The following is a 15,966-nucleotide window of genomic DNA, read 5'->3' as shown; positions in this document are numbered from 1 at the left end:
CGCGGCAGCACTACTATCTGGCCATGTTCGACGTCCAATTCGTTTTATCTGTCTAGACCCTATTAATCGAATGGTGACAGACTGATCTCAAGGGCACGGAATAGCATCCTAATATGTGAACAGCAATGCTTTTGCACGTTCAAAAATGTGTTTTCAGGCTCCTAACGATCGCTAAAGGTCGTCTTGTAAGCCATTTCAGCCATTCAAGACATGCAGTCCCATTCCATGTGAAACCCATTATGAAGTCCAGTTATATTAGATAGATAATGCAAACCCATTCAAATGCTGGCTCGGTGTCTTGTGTCAAGGACACGTGTGATCATAAGTGAATGACAAAGAACGTTTAGATCCTCCGACTGTACTACTCCCCCTATATCTCAGTCATTGGATGCACGAAGGTAAACATACAAGGATAAAGCCCTATTGAATCACGCTGATCCAAGGGCTTAGATGCACCAAGAATGAATTCCTCTAAACACCTAATGAAGTTCGAAGGACAGAGTTTTAGGACCATCCTGGATAATTTGTGCTTCCCACAAACTGCCCATACATGAAAGGAACTGCATGGTGAGTGATTACTATGATACCGATGATTCATGAAGAGTACAATATGAGCTGGACAAACAGATATCCTCCTTTTAAAGCAACTCAACCATATAACATAGCCTCCCTCACAACTTTACAAAACTTCATCATCGATGCTAATCTAAATTAATCATCTATCAAACTACAAGTAGAAGCTGACTTGCAAGGCCTTGAATCTAACCTCTAGATTTGCCCAGATCTTCGTAGAAACCTCATTGAATAGCCTCCCTGCCCGATTAGCATTCATGGAAGCAGCAACTTCCATGATATTAAGAATCCAAATTCACTCTTCCTCCACCAGTAAGAAAATTGAACACCTGCCTTAGATTTCCTCTGGAAGGTCGTGCATTTGATGCAAACTTGCAGATAAAAATGAGTCGCCGCCGCATGTCCCATTTAGTAACAGTTGTCTCACTAAAGGACTTTCCATCATCATAGGTTCCTAATTAAAAGCCCAAATTATAAAGAATACAAAGAAAGGGTGAATGAAAAAAAAAAAAAAATCTACAATTCAGACCAAACTAAAAGGACATATACCTTGGTCATCAAATAATGACATTAGAATTGCAAGACAAGTGCATATACTGATGTCCTCCCCTGCAAAGTAATACACAAGCCATCTCTCGATGAGTAAAACGACAGAAGAATGCTGACTATGTCAATCCTCAAAAACACATTCGATTAAAAATCTTTTATGCATACAACATATGATATTGAATGAATTAATTTCTGTAAGAAACTGACAGGAGTTGTTTATCCTTCAAAAACATTCTTACCATTTTGACAACAAACGAAAAGAGTCTTCCCTTTGCTAAGATTCAACCTTGCGAAGTTTACCGCAGTCTGAAGATTGCTCAATAGGGAAAACCGATCTTGTTTAGAGTTCTGGACACCAAAAGTAAGGTTTTAGAGAAGCAAATTGGTGGACTACTAAATCCACAACACTAAAATATAAATCTCTCTTAATCAACTGCTATTGTAGATAAGCAAGATGTATCTTTGTATTAATTAGACCTCATGAGTGTTCTTCAGCTTTCATTTGTACGCACCAGCATTGGAAGATGGAGATATGCCTCAGTACTTTGTAAAGAGACAGACATAGACTCCTGAGAACAATTCAACACACAGTCAACACCAGATGCTTCTGCAGCTGCACCAAAAGAAAAATCAAGGCAGAGCAGTGAGCAGGAAGAAAAGCAGGACAAAAAGTGGTGCCGCTAATGTTAATAGTAAAAGCACCATTACAACCATCTATATATAGAATGACACCTTTTTACTTTTAGAAAAATTAGGGGATTAATCCACTTTACTTGAAGATAAGTGTTAATAAACACCATGCTGTTCCTCTGTGTCGAGGAAATAATAAAGTACAGTGCTAAGATTGGAAGAACTCCCCACCCTCAAACTTCAAAATTCCCCTTCTAGGATCAAGGAAAAAGAATCAGAAATCCTGTCTGTAATAGGCGATGACCAAACACCTAATAGCCCAATTTGGAGTGAGTAAAGTATTTCTAGATTCAATACATGAAAAAAGGGGAAGAGTCTCAACTCAACTTTGGCATGTGACATCTACCAAAAGGGCTGGAAGTCTATAACTTGACCAAACAAATAAAGTTAGTTAATTGCTGGAGAAACACAAAAACACATACCAAATTGTGTTGAGCCCACAGCGAGATTTGTCAAACCCAGCCAAGTTATGGGGCAATTTTCATGAGAAGACTTAGGATCAACTTCAGCATTAGCCATCTCTGAAGCTAGGGGTAATTCATCACAAGAAAGATTACATGCACTCCCAGGCAATTGCGGACCCTTGACTCTGACCTGAGGGGCAGCATGTCCCCTATGAGCTAGGTAAACTCTATGCCTCTCTACTATTTCAGCTACCTTCCGATTGCATAAATCAGGACCACTTTCTATGATATCATACACATTTTTCCAGAAAAGAGATGGTGATAGACCCCTTGCCCAGCTTTCCTCATCATCTCCAGCCCCTGCTATGTAGTTCCAGCTGAACTCTGAAGTAGTCTTGGGTTGAACAGTTCCACTTGAGGAGGAAGCAGTAACAAGTATGATTGGTGTAAAATCCCAAGAATCATGATCAGGCACTTCGTTCAACCAAATGACAGTTCTCTGTGAAATCCATAATGGACGCAGTGGCTTCTTCAAACATGCAGCAATAGAACTAATATCAGCCCCACTGGCTTCCAACTGATGAGTCCAACTTTCCAAGCGATTCTCTATAGTTGCCTTTTCTGTCTCTGAAACCCACAAGGGAAGATGCAAGGAACAATCCCAATCCAGTGGAGCCTGTCCTTCGCTATTTGCATGCTGATTTGTTGTATCTACAACCTGTATGAGTGCAAATTTTAGATGGTTTACTTGTAGGAAATATGCTCAGCAGCATTTCCAATAGATTAAAGCACAAGCACGTTTTCATAACAAAGTAATACAAGGGAAAAGCATAAACTACAGACCTAGCAGTGAAAACAAACTTTGCAGCTCTTGCTGGACCTAAGGTTGCCCGAGTAAGCACTAACAGACAAGAAGTCCATAGTCTACTAATCACAGTTTCCTCCAACTGACAGTGTTATGAAATGCAATGGCAGAAACAAACAATAACAATAGGAAAAATTTGTAGCAAGAAGCAGAAATAATGCTACAGATTGGTCTGAAGCTCACAACTACCAAGACTAGTACTCACACTCACTCACCCCATTTGAAATGAGCCCATCACTGCACATTTTCCTCCTATAGTTGACAATAGCTCTATTCATGACGCACGTCCAAATGGGTATCGTCTTCGACATGCTGTCAGGAAACCTCTTCCCTTTCCGAGTCGAATCGACAATGATACATCCTCCTTTCTGTCCTACCGATCAGACAAAAGACAGACAAAAAACCAGAATCAAATCGGTAAAAACTTAAACATGAGATTTTGCGAGAGTACAGCCAAATTTAAACTATTAAAGCATGATTTATTATTTAAAATTATCTAAACTCTCTAAAACTTTAAGAGAGTAAAATGAGACTTGAACTTAGGATATCATGTGAGATTTATGGGATCACCATCAACTGTTCTAAAAGTTTAAGTAGTCAAATGAATGCGTAGTTTATTATTTATATATTATAACAGACGAAGAACAAAGAAAACGCATACGCCACCTAAGTAGAAGAACGGTAAAACTAAGCTTGATACTTAGGCTACATGACTTCTTCGATTTCACTCGGCAAGAATCGAACTTTCGAACACCCAACATCAACCCAAGAGAACAAGCGACGGTCTTGATCAAACTCAACCCACCAACCGTAGCAAAAACCACCGTCTCAAATAATCAAATCCCGGTCAAATTCTCCGAGAGAGAGAGAGAGAGTTACCGGCGAGGAGGGCGAGGTGGAGGTTGAGGCGAGAGGTGTTGAAGGACAAGTTGTTGGTGTGGCCGTCGGTGGACTTGAAGTAGCAGGTGGCGTGGAAGGCGGCGGCGTACCAGAGGCCGCACCGGAGGTTGGCGACCAGGGGGAGGCCCGGCCAGAGCTGCGCGATCTCGGCGACGAAGATGGAGTCCTCGTAGATCGACCGCAGGGCGTTGTAGAGGCTGTTGCCCCGCCGCTTGATGATCCTCGCCGCGCCGTAGATGCTCAGCTTCTTCAGCTGCCTCGCCGCCTCGGCGTCGTCCTCCATCTCCGACAGCGTCGTAGGATCGCGCGAGGCTTTTTCGGACAGAGGAAAAGGGGACGATTGGTTATCATCAGGCTGAGCTTACCTGCGTCGTATTGAGGACGGGCCGGCCCAACATCTTTGACAGACTGGTGGACTTGTTCCTGGCCCGACACCTTTGCTTTTCTTTTCCCTTTTATCTTTTTAATTTAAGATTAGTACCACAAAAAACCTCAAACCGATAGACCTGTGATAAATTTATTTCAAAATCAATTTTTTTGACTTTCAAAAACTCTAAATTGGTACACTTATGATAAATTTACCTTCTATTAGTTTCTGTAAAATTTTACTATCAAATTGTTGAATTATATAACATCTAATAGTTGATCGGTATATTAATTTGGGATTTTACTATCTTTATTTTTCACATTTGTATTATTTTTTTTTTTTTTATTAATTCAATTTAATGAAATGTATATTTGTCACCAAGTATATCAATTTGGGTTTTTTGCTGTCTAAAAATTAATTTTGAGTAAAATTATCACAAGTATATCAATTTGTAATTTTTTGTAGTCATTTGGGATAAATTTGTTAGAAATGTGCTAATTTGGAGTTTTTCATGATCAAAAAACTTAGTTTGAGTAAATTTGTCATATGTGTAGTTCAGATTTTTTGAAATATTAACCATTTAATTTACAAGATTCAAAAAAGAAAGTTAATCAAATTAATGGGAATCCCAATCTAATCTAAACTTAGCTCATTAAATTTTTGCAAGGAGACTCACACAAAATCAACACATAATAATATTTTCAGATATTAAAAGCAAATCAGAAATACGCACTACGTAAAATACTTGCTTTTGCTAGTAAAATACAAGACTAAAGTAATGAAAGTCCTGTTGCCAACTTATATGTATCGACTTGGCGTCTAGGAAGTAGGTTGGATAGCGGTTAAGGTCCATTGCTTGATTAAAATAGCAAGGGATTCCTATATACAAAGAAGAAATTTGTTAGAAAATCAGATTTTTGAGAACTTGCGAGAGGGTGAGAATTTTCTAAGGCGAAAATGAAAGAGAAAAACTTATAATTTATAAGATAATTTTCTGCTTTTTTTCTTTTAAATTGGCTGGACACCGTCCAGCCTGACACGACCCCTCCATTGAGAGGCCGTGCTGGGCTTAGGCTGAGCTGATCCGGCCCATATTGGCCCAACTAATGATGTTGCTGAGGAAATAGAAAATGAAGTTTTTTTTTTTTTTCTCCAGGAAATTGATTTGTTTATTATACGAATAAAAATATAAAGTAAGCGATTCCCATTGCAAAGCCCCGTTTCGTGGAGAAAAATTATTCCTTACGGCAGCTTTAAATCAGCGGAGGAAAATTTTTTCTTTGCCCATATGGAGTAACTACTTTTTTTTTATTAATTTTTTAAAAATTTACAAAACTCACATTTTAATTTTCATTTAAGCAAAGGAAACATATTTTTTTTTTTCATAATCTTTCAAAAGTGAAATGATATTTCGCATTTTTTTGACTTTTGAAGAGGTAACTTATAGGTAGAAAGAAGTCGGGAGCAAAAAAAAGGCTTGATAGTGGAGGGAATTATGCTCTGGGCGAAATGAGAGGAGCGGAGGAAATGGAACGAGAATGGGAATCAAAGCTTAAAGCTTTTTCTTCCTTTTGATTTCAGGAAATGACATATGGAATAGGAATCAACAGGTTGCTTACATCTTCTGATTTGAGCAAAGGAAACACCTGTAATGGTGGGACTTTGTTTAGATAATATAAAATTGATTATTGGATTTAAGCACACTAATTCTTTTTGGTTGTCTTGATGTATGGTAGGCATGAGAAGAAGAACGAAAACGGAAGGAGATTGGCATGATTTATGGTGGGTTATCTTTGGATAGCCTCCTTACCTTTAGATGCTTTCATAAGGAAAATATGAGCTCTTGTTCGGCTTTTTTTGCTAAAAGAGCGAGAAGTTTTGTCATTGTCAGAAGGAGCAAAGACTTCATGACTATTGGCTCATTTAATGTTTGTGTTTTCTTATTGTTGACATTTTGTCATTTGGATAACAAGTGTGTAGGATGTTTGTCTTATCATTAAATGTAGTGTAGTTATTATGCTATTATATAAAGGTGTGAATGTGAGTGTTGTATATCAATTGGAGCCATCAGAAAGCATTTTAAGAACAATTTCTTCCTCCAACTTGCACACTTATTCCAAATTTCCAAAGTTGTCATTTTTCTTTGGTTCCAACGTACTTTGAGGATGGTGATATCTTTGAAGGCTATAAGGTCTATAGGATTTTTCAGAATTTTTTTTCTTTTGAATCCAGTCGGTATGTGTTCTGTATTTACATTTGTTCAATTGAGTAATGTTTATCAAACGCCTAGCACAATATCGTTGGCCAAACACAACCTAGCATCAGAAAATAAATACAATCCAATTATAGCCCTTCTTGGACTGGATCGTGGTAGGCTCATGGGGCTCAACAATCTTCGGCGCATGAATTGTTAGCACCGATTAGGGAATACAATGTCATGACCTGTTCATTAACACAGCTTCTTCGACAAATCCTGTAAGCAGTCAGCCTGTTCAGTGACTATTTACACTTCGCGAAGCTAGGAAGACTTGGCACTCTTGGCCTGCGCCGCATTTCTCAGCACTCCAGACGTGACGGATGATGCCGGGTTGATGGTCTTTCTGATCTTAAAGACATTCCAAGCGGTGTTAGCGCAGTGGCCTGCAGTCGCCAGCGCATCTTCTGTCGCCTCTCCCGCGCTCTCTCCGAATCTGTTGTCATCAAGAAATGGCTGTATCTCAAATTCTGAAAATTGTTGATGGCCAATCTTCAGTAAAAAAAGCACATTGTGCTATGGTTATGAGCCAAAATGGGCGTCTCACAATTGGCCTTAACAGTGAGAAAAGTATTTCAATCGGGGCTTAATTGAGCTCATGATGATTCAGGAACATTAACAAGCTCAATGGACAAAACCAAGTAAAACGTAAAAAGAAACCAAAAGAACGAAGGATCTGAAGAAAATCTGCTAACACGTAGAACCCCCGCCTGTATCTGTTATAAATTTAAGCTTTCCAGGACGATATAGATTTGTACAATCGAAGGCAATACAGATCAATGGGCAAAGGGCTGAGAATAGACACCATTTGAGGGTTCATGAAAATGCTTTTTACCTCTGGCTGACCATTCTTGTCGCCGCTTTGGAGGTTGCGGAGAGAGCTTGCTTCTCAGCAGCTTCAGCTGCATCTAGAACTTTGTCTGTAATCCAATTGACAAAATGGAGAATGTAATTAGTTACCATAGCCATACACCAGTGATTTTTCCTGGAACATGCACTTCGATTTTTATTCGGTACTGCAGATCAATGATACTCACTGACGGCATCGAGTGAAGCCAAAGGACCTCTCCAGGAACCATTGAAGGAATGCCTTCCCAGCTTTGGACTTAACCACCGGCGCCATCACTGAGCCAGTGGCAAATTGAACCCCATTGAGCATCGTTTTGCTCATCTTCTCTGTCATCTTGGACACATTTCTCACGCTTTGAAAGAAAAAGGGATGAGGAGCGAAAAGAAAGATGAGAAGCTTATGACGGAATGGATACATCTTTGGCTCGTTTTATATAGATGGGCTTCTTACGAATGAATGTACTGAAGATCATAGCTTTCCAGTTAAACATACCGTTTCAAGTTTCTGTTGATTGCGCTTTTCTTTTTGGTAGTTGAACTTCCATTGCTAGTGTACTCCGGATAGGTGATGTTACTATTCTCCGCAGCACGGGTGATGATCATCTCGCCTCCCTTATGAACCTGGTTTTTTACTGAAATCTCTTAGATCACCATAAATAGCAGTAAAACAAATCATGCTTTGGCAATGAAAGCGATAATTCGAAGCCAAATGGAACAAAAGAAAGTACTGTGTTCATCAAAGATAGATAGCCAAAAGACTACCAGAATTCGACCCAATTATAACGAAGTTGTCGTAGAGAACGAATTGGTCTAACTCATGATTCAGGTTCGAGGGCGGCAAGAACCTCATTTGATAGCAGTCCTGATGCATGACCAAATGGTATTGTTTCCATACATCGAGGCAACAACCGACAATGATTTTTGGATTCGACCCTGCAGAAGACAATGCACGTGCTGCTAGATACTCAAAAGTCCTGCTCATGCCAGTCTAGCTGAACCTAGAGTTCCGCAGAAGCTACCATATACGTTCTTGATCACTGGTTTAAACTAAACCAGTTGTACTAAACTATCCCTAGCAATTGCAGAGGAACTTAGCTTCAATTAATCTAAAAGAAGAGCGCGTAAAGTCCAGCCGACCGAAATCCCGAACCTGGTTAGTGTAAGCGTTGCTGCATTTGAATATCCCTTTAACAATCTGACCGGTGCCTCCCGCAATCGCCCTGGCCAACACACTGTTGTAATCCTGGACCTTAGGCGCGAACTCCTTCCAGTCGATGTTCTTGTTCCGAGAGGAAGCCGCGGAGGCGGAGAAGCAAGAATGCTCCTGCAGGAACGCGTCGAGCGACGCCAGGCCGCCGCCGTACGTCTCCGGGAAGCTCACGCCGTAGCTCAGGGGGTCGCCGTCCTTGACGGGCAGGGTGAACAGGTAGTGCAGGGCGTCCAGCTTCACCACGGGCTCGTCCTTGGTGAGGGGCCACTGGAGGTCGTCCCCGACCTTCACTATGGTGGCAAGCGGGACGTTGTCGTCGGAGATCCGGAGGAGCGTGAACTCGCCGCTCGGGAGGAGCTCCAGGGCCTCCCCTTCTTCCATCAGGTGGACCGCGCATGACGGAATGGTGAGGAGGATTTCCTGCCTCAGGACTCGGGCCTGCTGCGGCGGCGGGTACGCGTAGGGGTGTTCTTGGTTCGACGCCATGGCGGGTTCGGACGGTGAAGATGTTCTCACGGAAGCTTTGGAGGAGCCGCACCCGAAGCAGCCCATTGCTGGTGTGGTTTTCTTGGTTGCTTCTTGTGGATGATAGAAGAATAAAGGTACTTGTTCAGGGATATAAAGGAAGACGGAGATGGGAGATGAAGCTGAAAGGGGAATGGTGTGCAGAAGAAGTTGTGCTGTGATTGATTCCGCAGCTTTGGTCTAGCTTTATTCCGTTCGTATTGGGAGATTTTTATAAGTTCAAAAGATGATGTGACGTGCCTTTCGGTGGCTGGGAAAATCAAATAGATTGAGAGCATGACAAACTGGCCTGGCCTATCGGAAGACCCCAAATTATGCCAAGTTCACTTTTTTGTGGCCAATGGGGTAGATAAAATTAATCATGGTCGACGAGGGAAACGAAATCAAGTTTAATAAGGAAAATATCGCAAGTCAATGTTAAAGAGCGTGTAATTTCATCTTATGTTGAGTGAGATAATGATACAAAAATTTAAAATTTTAATTTAATATGCAGTGTAATTCATGAATCTTAATTTAAAATGAAATATAATTCTTGAAATTTTAATTTATTTAATGTGATTTATAGACTTTTAATATGCATTCAAAATAATCCTTGAATTATATGAAGTGTTTCATATTGTTTATTTTAAAAAAATTAAAATTTAAAAATCAGGTTTTATATTTGATCGGAATTCATAAATCATTTGTTTTATTTTTTTTTTTGTAAAAATAATGTTGGTAATGGTAATATCCCGTGGTTTTGAGAAAAAGGACACATTTACAGAGGCAGTGGGAAACAGAAAATCTGCTTTCCAGCTAAAATTTGCAGAGGACAAGGAAGATATCAGCTTTTTCGGGGCTTGAAATCTCCACGCTTAGGAGTCTATTCTTGTTCGATTGTCCGCATGAGACACTCTTGTCAATTTTTGACTTTTCAACAAAGCGCCCCTTCATGATGATCTTCTCCGGGCGGTTGCGAGCCCCTGCTTAGGCGACGACTTTTGTGTGGTCCGTCCATCGGGTAGGATCAATTGGGGCGATCGGCTTTCGATCTGATCTGATTCCATTTAGAAATTGAGATTTAGATAGGAGGAACCGATTCCTAACTTTTGGAATCGAGGAACCAGGCCGGACTAGACTAATGGATCAAGTCCGGTTCTTGAGCGGTTTTATGGAACCGATCCTTTAACACCATCATTAGTACTTGAAGCCATTAATGGTATGGATGGTCTTGGCCACAAATACATAGAAGATGAGGGGGGAAAGGGAGATCGTGGCCCAACGAGGCGACAATGGAGGCGGGAGGAAGATGAAAAAGAGGAGAAACAAACGGTGGAGCTCATGAGATTTCAAGGGTGGAGAAGGGACTGGCTCAAATCTCCAGGTGATGAGCAGGTGATGAGCAGTGAAATCAAGTGGGAAAATAATTGATAGATGAGATGAAGTGACTGAAGAATGGAACGATGCAGCTACTTTTTTCTAACTATTTTAAGCAATGAGGCTTACTGATGACTTGACTTATGTTAGATTCTTTAAAGAAATTAAAAAATAAATAAAAAGTAATCAGTCCAATTTGATCTAAGTCCTTCCGGTTCGATCTAATTCCTCCCTTGGAATTAAGAATCAGATCCAGACCTCCGAGAACTGAACCAATGAGAAGGCTCAAGATCATGCCGTCCTCGAATTTGATTCACGAGATGGAGTAGGCATTACTCTGTAGACAACTCCGAAAATTTTAGTATCTATACTGGTTTGAGTGGACTGATAATGAAATGAGTTCGGGGAGGCCAAAAAACAAGCCGGGTGTGTATGTATGCCTCAGCAGGTGTAGTCCCAAACATCGTCATCTGTGCCCATGACTGCGGAAACTGCAAAGACCGGAGGGGCCGTTCCGTGTTCTGTTCATGGATTCGTCCATTCCTTTCAAGTAATTAGAGTAACAATTCGCAGTCCTCATCACTGAATTCACGTTACAGTACCCAAAATTACAGCAATGATCCCAAACTAATTCCAACTGCTAGTTTACAGCCGCATTTGAGACGTGGAATCCAGCAACCGGAACAAAATTGTGACCTGCTTGGGAAAATGTATATGTTCTCTTCAGGAAAAGAACGGAACGAATCTGGAACTCATTTCCCTAAAAACATGACAATTTATCAACTGCCAAAACACCAGTTGCTCAAGAGAGGTTGCAGAGGAAGCTCTCCGTCGCCTTATTAAGTAACACTCGAGCTACAATAGGACTCAATAACTTACTTCCTGGAACATGCACTGCAGAAAAATTGCATGAGGAAGCTCAGGCAGGAGGGGAGAAAACCATGACATTACTTTCTTCATCAGGAGAACAAAAAAAAAACAAAACAGAATTTCCGTCACGCTTTGACATCAGCTGATTGCAAACTTATCAGACAGGCTGGATAAAAACTTAAGAACTTGGCTCAAACTCAAATCCCATTAGAATCAAGCAACTAAGGAAAATTAAGTAAAGGTATCTCTCGGAAATTCACAAACAAGATCTCACCTTCTTCCACTGCTAAACATAAGCAAATCTGCATCTATAGTTCACCCATATCACTTTTTTGCTGAGTTTGTAGGTGCAACAGTATGTCCACAGAAATCTCATATATCAAAAATGAGCAAAAAGTAAAATATATGGTAAATCGGCTGCATTACCCTCACTCTCCAACATATTACCAGATTGTCGCAATAGCATTTAAGAGTGTAAGATGCTTCTATGTAGTCTTTCTTGCCATTACCTCCATCCGAATGAATTCCCAAACCAAAATTCCAGAAAACATACCTTCTCAAAAGAAGAGAAAATCCCAAGAAAATGCCTAAAGGGAAAGGAGGCCCACGGGGCCATGCGGGAGAGGAATTGTGACCAGTTGACATGGATTCTCTAGCTTATGCACACATAAGCAATTTTACACTTGAATGCATGCCGTGCAATTCTATCAATCAGTCAATTCATTGGCTACGCAAGGTTCCTTGCTGTGATTGCTGCCTATCAGGTGATGGAGAAGCACACCAGCTGCAACACTGACGTTTAAGCTCTCAACAGCTAAAAAGGACCGGAACTCCTCGGCCAAGTTATTTGTTTCAGTGCCCTCTTCCGCATTATTGGCTTCTCCAGCAGTTACGTCTGAAGATATGTTTCCTGGGATCCTGATCAACTGAGTACATGATCTTTCCACCAAAGGCCGCAGTCCAGTGCCCTCACTCCCAAGAACAAGAATGGTGGGTACACCAGGTTCAATGTCATTCAGAGGGACAGATTTAGAAGAAACCGATCCTCCAAGAACTCTCCAGCCATTTTCTGCTGAGGATGTGAGGAATTGCATCATGTTCTTGCAATATCTGAGCTCCATCAACTCCAGAGAACCAGCACTTGCTTTGCTAACCACACCACTTAACGGAGCTGAATTTTTGGCACACAAGACCACCCCTGAAGCTCCAAAGAAATAGGCAGACCTAATGATTGCCCCCAAGTTCTGAGGATCTGTGACCTCATCCAAAGCTACCCACAGAGAACCCTCATCCTCAAGGGATACAGGATCAAGTTCCATTATCTTAACCATTTCCAATGGAGAAGCATCCAAAACCAGACCCTGGTGAGGACGGTTGTCAACAACCATGTTGAGATCGTGCTTCGATGTTTCCTTAATGCTTAGTCCAATCTTCCCCACCATTCTCAAGACTTTCTCGAAGCCCTTCTTATCCTTCTTCTTTTTGTTGTTACTACTCAAATCCAGCCCTTCTTGGACAAACAATGTGTAAAATTCTCGCCTTCCTGCTGACAGTGCTGCCAAGACTGGACCAACGCCATAAATGCCTTCACCGACTAGCTTCGGCAGACTCGATTCACTTGCTTCCTTCCATGTCTTTCTTCCCCAATCTTCCTGCTTATTCCACCTAGTGAGTCTTGGATTCTCTGTCCATGGTTTGACATCCACTACTCCTCTCACCCGCATCTTAATTGCATCCCACCTAGGATCTTCAATTGTCTCTGCCTCTTCAACTTCATCTTCTACATCTTCACCCTCCTCTAACTTACCAAAATCATCATCACGCCTCCATGTGTGATCAGCGTGTTTGCTGACCGATGTATTATTCCTCCCTATCTCATCTGCCCTATTCATCCTGAACGAACCCTTCCTTCCATCAAACTCTTTGGCTGATTGTACCCAAGAAGAACCACTACTCTCTGCTTCCTCGTGCAACTTTCTTGCCGATTCTTCCCAAGAAGAATGACTAGTCTGTTTCTTAACCACTTCCTTGGTTTTGTTTGATGCTAACCAGGGCATGGCTTTCCCATCTCTTGTTGCACCACTCCTGTCACTGACCCTCCGAGAGTTCGGTCCCTTGTGCAACTTTCTCGTGGATTCTCCCGAAGAACGACCAGCCCGTCTGTCATACACTTTCACAGACCTTTTCACTTCCACGGTGTCCTTAGTTGCCAACCAAGGCAGCACCTTCCCAGCTCCTACTGCACCACTCCTATCGCCGACCCTTGGAGAGTCCACACTCGAAAAGTTCCTGCCTTTTCTCAAAGAACAACATCGAATGGAACTCTCCACTCTCGACCCACTTAACACGCTCTTCGGTCCGGCCAGACCTCCCGTTTTCAACAATTCCTGGCAAGACCCATCTGCATATCCACCGTCCCTCTTCAAAATACAAGATTTCTGATGGGATTTCCGACAAAACCCAAGAGAGACGCCACCGATGCCCGCGGAAATGGGGTAGTGGCGAGGTTTTGGGAGGGACCCAGAAAGCCAAAGTTCTGGGGACCCGACGCGCGATACTGATTGAAGCACGTCGGCTTCAAGCAAGCTCTAACGGTGAAAGAAAACGCCTGGCTCTTGGCAAAACCACTGTTCATCGTGTGCCCAGAAACATACACAACACGAGCCTCAAAATTGCACGCCGAGAAGGAGGAACGAAACCTGAGAACCGCTCGTTCATTGATTGCTCGTCATCTCTGATGTCATCATCACCAGGCACGGCGAAGAGGTCTCGGGCGATTAGCGAGCCGCGTTCTGGGTTCTCTAATCCTATGCTCTTCCTCCCGCTGCGAGGAAGAAGAAGCTGCTACTGCTGCTGCTGCTGCTGCTGCTATATGCGAATTGATTGCAGCGCGAGGTTTGTCGAAACGACGCCGTCGAGGTCAGGAAAATCCTCGTAGAGTTCCAGGGCTGCCGCGCACGTGCAACGGGCGAAAGGGCGTGTGGAGAGGACCGACGTTGGACCCATGTTGCCGAAAATACCCTTTAGAGTGGAGGTAATTACCGACATGATTTTTTTTTTGAACGACCGACATGATAAGACATCATGTAATGAAAAAAAAATGCTGTTCATATAAAAAAATGAATAAAACTCCATTTAACTTTTCCCTTATTAACGTGGGGTCGATTAGCTGATGTCTCGTCATTAGTCGGCTTTATTCACTTGCGATCGAGTAAATTGAGTCTTCATGAACTGCTATTTGAAAAAAATTGATGACTTACCACTTTATTTGATGGAAAGGAGGCCAAAAGCCTATCTATTAACTCAAAGTAATATTACATGGTACTAAAATTCTTGATTATCAAGTAGCATAGGAATCAAATTGGTAGGAGTAAATCTAAATGATCATGTTTTATAAGAATTTTCTTTGTCATATATATATATATATATATATATATATATATATATATATATATATATGTAGAAATTTCATGTAACCGAAATGCTATAACATATCTTTAAAATGAGAAATAAGGTTACTTGCAAAAATAAGTCTACTTGGAAAATTTATCTTTGATTTGATCATAATTTATGATTTTCACTAACATAGAGAATTGTTAGACAGGTTGTAAAAATAAATGCATTTGCGAATTTTGAGTTGTTGATTGAAGGAATTTATCATCTTGGCTCAAAATTAAAAACAAACATTGACAAGGGATGGTGTACTTTAATGGGGATCAATTGACCACACTCAATATTATGTAAAGGCCCACATGTACTTAAACAATTCTACTAGCATCACATACTCATTTAACCAGCGGGGGAAACGTTGCTTTTAGGTCTTTCAATACATTTAAATAGGCAAAGCCAAGTTTTCTTTGTTCATTAGAATTCACCTTTCCTTTGTAGATAGTGAATTGCAAAGGAGCTCTTAGATGCCATGTTTGTCCTATTTAAGCATTTGAGACTCCAATACTCTAACCGAAGTAAAGTTGAGAAAACTAAATCACATTCTAGATTCCTATATTTTGAATTTAGTTAAATAACTCAATTGTCCTTGTCCTATAAGAGCATCCTCCAAGGATTGTGAAGGAAGAAATGTGGTAAAAATAAGAGAAAAGCATACAATTCTAAACTTTAGGCAAGTACGTAATAACCTATTCTTTATGAAGATAAGATCCAATTCTAAATTCTACCTACAGTTTTCGTAAATAATAATATCATCATTTGATTTGGGACATTTTAATTGGCCACTTTTACAAATAGACGGAGATAAATTTGCTCAACTATAAATTTATATACCAACTATATGGATTTATTTTGCTATTCGATTAATTTTAATTTTTAGGGTGGTTAAGGGAACATCTTGAAAACTTTCACGATGTCCTGATATCGCACGTGGGATTCAATTTCACATGTAATTTCCACAGGCTTTTGAAAACCCGGATAATCAAGTTCAATTTTCCGCAGGTCAGATCTGTAATTTTCTAAACTGAGGAAGGACCTTCCTGTCCAAAAAAAAAAAAAACAAAGGAGGATTGGGGTCCACGCAAACTGGAGAAAATAATAAAACCC

At 41.0% G+C, this 15,966-nt stretch overlaps 2 protein-coding genes and 1 non-coding gene across 4 annotated transcripts; all 3 read right to left on the bottom strand.

Annotated features, from left to right (window-relative positions):
• Positions 1–547: 547 nt before the first annotated feature.
• On the bottom strand, positions 548–4,320 carry LOC104436569 (tRNA A64-2'-O-ribosylphosphate transferase). 2 transcript variants are annotated; one of them, XM_010049378.3, is made up of 7 exons: positions 3,961–4,320; positions 3,297–3,454; positions 2,235–2,934; positions 1,635–1,735; positions 1,362–1,470; positions 1,123–1,182; positions 548–1,027 (listed from the first exon to the last, which is right to left on the bottom strand). In XM_010049378.3, exons 1-7 carry the CDS (start codon positions 4,262–4,264, stop codon positions 855–857), a joined length of 1,605 nt encoding a protein of 534 aa, XP_010047680.2. In that variant the 5' UTR covers positions 4,265–4,320; the 3' UTR covers positions 548–854. The 2 variants fall into 2 exon arrangements, with proteins under 2 accessions (XP_010047680.2, XP_010047682.2); XM_010049380.3 differs by having other exon boundaries at positions 3,297–3,449; positions 3,961–4,093.
• A 2,325-nt stretch (positions 4,321–6,645) lies between these two features.
• On the bottom strand, positions 6,646–9,369 carry LOC104436568. Its single transcript, XR_005548904.1, has 5 exons — positions 8,602–9,369; positions 7,945–8,072; positions 7,636–7,804; positions 7,438–7,522; positions 6,646–7,038 (listed from the first exon to the last, which is right to left on the bottom strand). It is a non-coding gene; the product is annotated as a senescence/dehydration-associated protein At4g35985, chloroplastic (transcript).
• A 2,200-nt stretch (positions 9,370–11,569) lies between these two features.
• LOC104436567 (rRNA methyltransferase 1, mitochondrial) lies at positions 11,570–14,268 on the bottom strand. Its single transcript, XM_010049376.3, has one exon. It carries the CDS (start codon positions 13,467–13,469, stop codon positions 12,120–12,122), a length of 1,350 nt encoding a protein of 449 aa, XP_010047678.2. The 5' UTR covers positions 13,470–14,268; the 3' UTR covers positions 11,570–12,119.
• Between the last annotated feature and the right edge of the window lie 1,698 nt (positions 14,269–15,966).

Source organism: Eucalyptus grandis, chromosome 3 (assembly GCF_016545825.1).
Source record: "Eucalyptus grandis isolate ANBG69807.140 chromosome 3, ASM1654582v1, whole genome shotgun sequence".
NCBI lineage: Eukaryota > Viridiplantae > Streptophyta > Magnoliopsida > Myrtales > Myrtaceae > Eucalyptus > Eucalyptus grandis.
This window is presented reverse-complemented; position numbering and strand designations above follow the sequence as displayed.